This window comes from Centruroides sculpturatus, unplaced genomic scaffold (assembly GCF_000671375.1).
Source record: "Centruroides sculpturatus isolate CEXI.00-Female unplaced genomic scaffold, Cexi_2.0 scaffold842, whole genome shotgun sequence".
Lineage (NCBI taxonomy): Eukaryota > Metazoa > Arthropoda > Arachnida > Scorpiones > Buthidae > Centruroides > Centruroides sculpturatus.
In genome coordinates, this window is record NW_019385320.1 from 129,209 (window position 1) to 133,126 (window position 3,918).

At 35.1% G+C, this 3,918-nt stretch overlaps 1 protein-coding gene across 1 annotated transcript; it reads right to left on the minus strand.

Moving 5' to 3' along the window:
- Positions 1 to 558: 558 nt before the first annotated feature.
- LOC111637606 (patched domain-containing protein 3-like) lies at positions 559 to 3,204 on the minus strand. Its single transcript, XM_023383129.1, has 2 exons — positions 2,058 to 3,204; positions 559 to 1,992 (listed from the first exon to the last, which is right to left on the minus strand). Exons 1-2 carry the CDS (start codon positions 2,374 to 2,376, stop codon positions 710 to 712), a joined length of 1,602 nt encoding a protein of 533 aa, XP_023238897.1. The 5' UTR covers positions 2,377 to 3,204; the 3' UTR covers positions 559 to 709.
- Positions 3,205 to 3,918: the final 714 nt, after the last annotated feature.

Sequence of the window (3,918 nt, forward strand, 5' to 3'; positions counted from 1 at the left end):
GACAAGATTAAGGCTTAACACTTCCATCAACAATGAAAGTGTTAAGTAACAATGGAAGTGCTAAGTAACAATGAAAGTGTTAAGTAACAATGGAAGTGTTAAGTAACAATGAAAGTGTCAACAATGGAAATGTTACGTAACAATGGTATTGTTAAGAGAAAGCGACGTGCAATACGCAGATGCAGTTTTTTCGTTTTTGCGGAAAATCGAACATATTTTTAGACCCATGTAAAAATTCTCTAATTAGTCTGGAAACAAGGGGATCCAATTCTTGCATTCTGTGAAAACGGGTACGGTTGACTGTAACGTAATAATCTTTATCTTAGTTATCGTAACTTTTGCCCGAGCAACGCCGGTCCCACCTGCTAGTTAAATATAGACTGGCTGTATAATGTCGATGAACAGTTAAAACAACTCAGACACTTATTGATACTTATTGATAACAACTCGTCGCAGCGTCCAAGCAGTTGAACTAACGTATACAAAACCTGACATGGACCAGGAATTGATGAGTTTGGCACATCCCCTGATGTGCCAAACTCATCCATTCCTGCATGTTTACTGGAACTGACCTTTCAAAGACACTTTGCTGAGCAGTATGAAAAGTGAATGCTGCACATGACGATGTCTTCCTCAAAAAATAATTACTATATTATTAAATTTGTAATTAAAATAGATTAATTAATGCCGAGAGCGCCTTGAAACGTATTTATGTACAAATTTCTGACGATTGATAACCAACATTTACCTGTCCGTCGAATTTGTGGTCGAGGGTTTTACTTCTTTTCTTTCTTTCGCACATTTTCGATTTCATGTAATTCATTGTCGATAAAATAACCGGCAAAAATACCAACGCAGTAATAAAAGAAAATATAATAACCAAAAATATTATTTTAAAAATCGTGACAAATATATACGCCAACGGAACGGTTAAAGGTAACACGGAAATTATTGTTGTTGCACTACCTTGAAATATTGCGAATCCTATACAATCGATGCTATGACGAAGACGTTCATTGGAACCTTCAATGTCGCAATGTCTATAAGCATGAGACATATGAGCAGAGTAATCCACCGAAAAACCGGCGCACATGACTAAGACAATCATAGACACTGGTGCCAATTCGACATCCCACAGAGCCATGTAACCCAAAGTGGAAATTTCGATAGTAACAATAGAAAAAGCTACCGAAAACGTAACGACAACGTCTGGCATGAAAACGAAACAAACAATAATTACAATTATCACGATACTACACAACAGTTGAACAGTAAATTTTACATGCAAGTCAATGCTGTCGACGATATAATAGAAAAAGTGATACGGAAACACTCTAAAAGGCATTTTATCAGTGATTTTCCTTAGTCTCTGTAAAGTCACGTAGAATGATTTTTCGTCGACCGTGAAATCAGTCTGACAAAGAAATCTGCTTCCAACGATAGTTGTATAGTCAGAGTTGAATGCGATATCGTTACGAAATCGTTGTGCATACGGATGGCGTAGAAACATTCGGCGCAGAACTACAATAAAATCTTTTGTGTCGCTCATGTTGTACGACTTTACGATCGCAGACATTGAATCGTCTTTGACAAATTCCACAAAACTTTGGAGCCAAGACTCGGTAAGAAAATTTGCAATTAATCCTTCTCTCTCCATTTCGGAGAAAAGTTTTTCTATTTGATTCTGAATTTCTACATCTGCATAATTTATTTCTTGATCGACAATGATTTGGATGCTGTATTCGTAATGCTTGAAATATTTCAAAACATTTTTATAATACTGCAAATAATATGAATCGTATGCAGTAGACTGGGAAAATGGCCCTATAGTATCTGTTTTTGTCACTCCCCAAACTCCAACTGCCACGTAACCTGCCGTGATGAAGAGAATAATTATCATGACATACCATAAGAATAAAATATTACCGAGCTTCGTCCAAATTGATGTCCTAGGAGTGGTGAAGAGTATTTTTCGAATCCATGAATGATTTTCTAGAAGAAAAATTTGTCGTCATTAGTTTCTGGAAGTACTACAAAATGATTCGTTATATATTTACCTGTTTGTGTATTTATTTTCGTAAAGAATATAGAATGTCTTTCTTGTTTCTCCAGATATCCAAAGAGTGCCATGCATGCACCAACGAACGTTATCTGATAAACGTAACAAAAAAGAACAGAAATCGATGCGTATAAACAAAAATAAGATACGGATCTGTAAGGTGTGAACAGTCCCGAAATGAAAGCTATGAAATTCGTTACTGAAGTTACAGTAACAGAAATGGCAGATTCCGAATAAACTTCTGAGAGTCTGTCTGGAACGTTCTTCTGGGAATCGGTCCTTTTCCACGCAGCAAGAAAAACAAAAGCATCGTCCATGGATACTCCTGAAAGGAAAATTGCATTCAATATTTATGATGAAAAAGTTATAAATTTTAAAATTATTGAATAACAAACATTATACTAAACTAACTAAAATAATTTGAAATTAAACTATAGTAAACTATCGTTATCTTTTACATTTACAAAACATTTTTGTCATGTATAGGCTAATATTGAAAGGATATCACTATCGATCGTAAGCCGCTTTCAGACAGGCGACTGAGTTGTATGTACCAAGCTACTCGTATTCATCGCTATTTGCCACCATCGATGACTCAAATATAATAAATTTCCACTTTACAATAACAGAAGCCACTTGTTTGTAATCGTCGTCTGGTAGCTTTGCGCAATTCACTTATGATCCTTGATAATCAGGCTACGTCGCTCAGCCGCCGAAAGTGGTCCGTGTGAAAAGCTCCAAATCAATGGCACCAACTGATTGACCGAAATGATCTTGAGAAAGCTTCCATTCGGTTATTATATAATTTGGTATGAAATACCTGTTATATTTTTTTAGCCCTGACATAGTCGACTAGATTTGTGACATTTTTATACATATAAATTTATTAACAAAATTGAACAACAACCAACTCATACTGTGTATTTCTTCTCAGCTGCGAAACGTTCAGGTGTCATTATGTGCATCCACCACATCGAAAAAGAGCCGGCTCGATGGGTGGCGGGCTGAATGTTAGTTTGCTTTGGACGTTCCAGGGAGGTTCACTTATGAATCTGGGTTAGACATTTTCAAATTGAGGACAGAAAATGAAAAGAGTGTAATCACCAATTTTTTCAAAATTCATTGTTTTGCTGAAAAATAATCTCTTTCCATATTCATATTATTAAAAGGAAAAGAAACTGTCTCGTGTTTTAATTAATTTAATTTTCAGTTTTTCTTGTAGATCGCATCCGCTGTTTGTCGTGTCTTTTTGCATAAGAAGGGCTGTTATTGTATTTCCTTAAGCTTACTGTATAAAATAATCTACAAATTGTGTCAATATGCATGTAGAAAATTGTTTTCTATCATAGTGAGAAAAACGCCGGTCAGCAATTTTTAATTAAATCATATTTTTAACTTATTTAATTTAAAATATATGCTTTCCATCTTAAATTAGTAATGGCTTGCCCCTATACATCATATATTACATCATATATTATCTTTAAGAATAGAGTCGTGCCAGTCATCTATCTAACTCCTTTCAGGACAAATATGTTAATTGAAATAACGAGACATTTGATTTGTATCGGAAATTCTTGTATAGTTTTTCTGGATTTTCTCTGCCTAAGGTTTCCATATCTACTCTCGGCTTTCATATATCTAACTTCGTTCTCGAGATTGAGGAAAGATACGAAGACGGACAACAGTAGGAATTAACAGGTCTACAGTGTTTTTCAAATTGCAGGTTAATTAGAGACAGTCACTAAATATAAGAACTGTAAAATCGAAGTTGAACGACTGTAACGGAAAATATACTTCCAATTGTAGCCGGATCACGTAGAAGCCATTTCAAGGGATTTAGAGCAATATATGAGGAACCT

Coding starts and splice junctions, on each gene's coding strand:
- LOC111637606 (XM_023383129.1), bottom strand. CDS start 2,376: ATGGACGATGCTTTTGTTTTTCTTGCTGCGTGGAAAAGGACCGATTCC. Junction 1,993..2,057: donor GAAAATAAATACACAAACAG/GTAAATATATAA, acceptor TTTTTCTTCTAG/AAAATCATTCATGGATTCGA.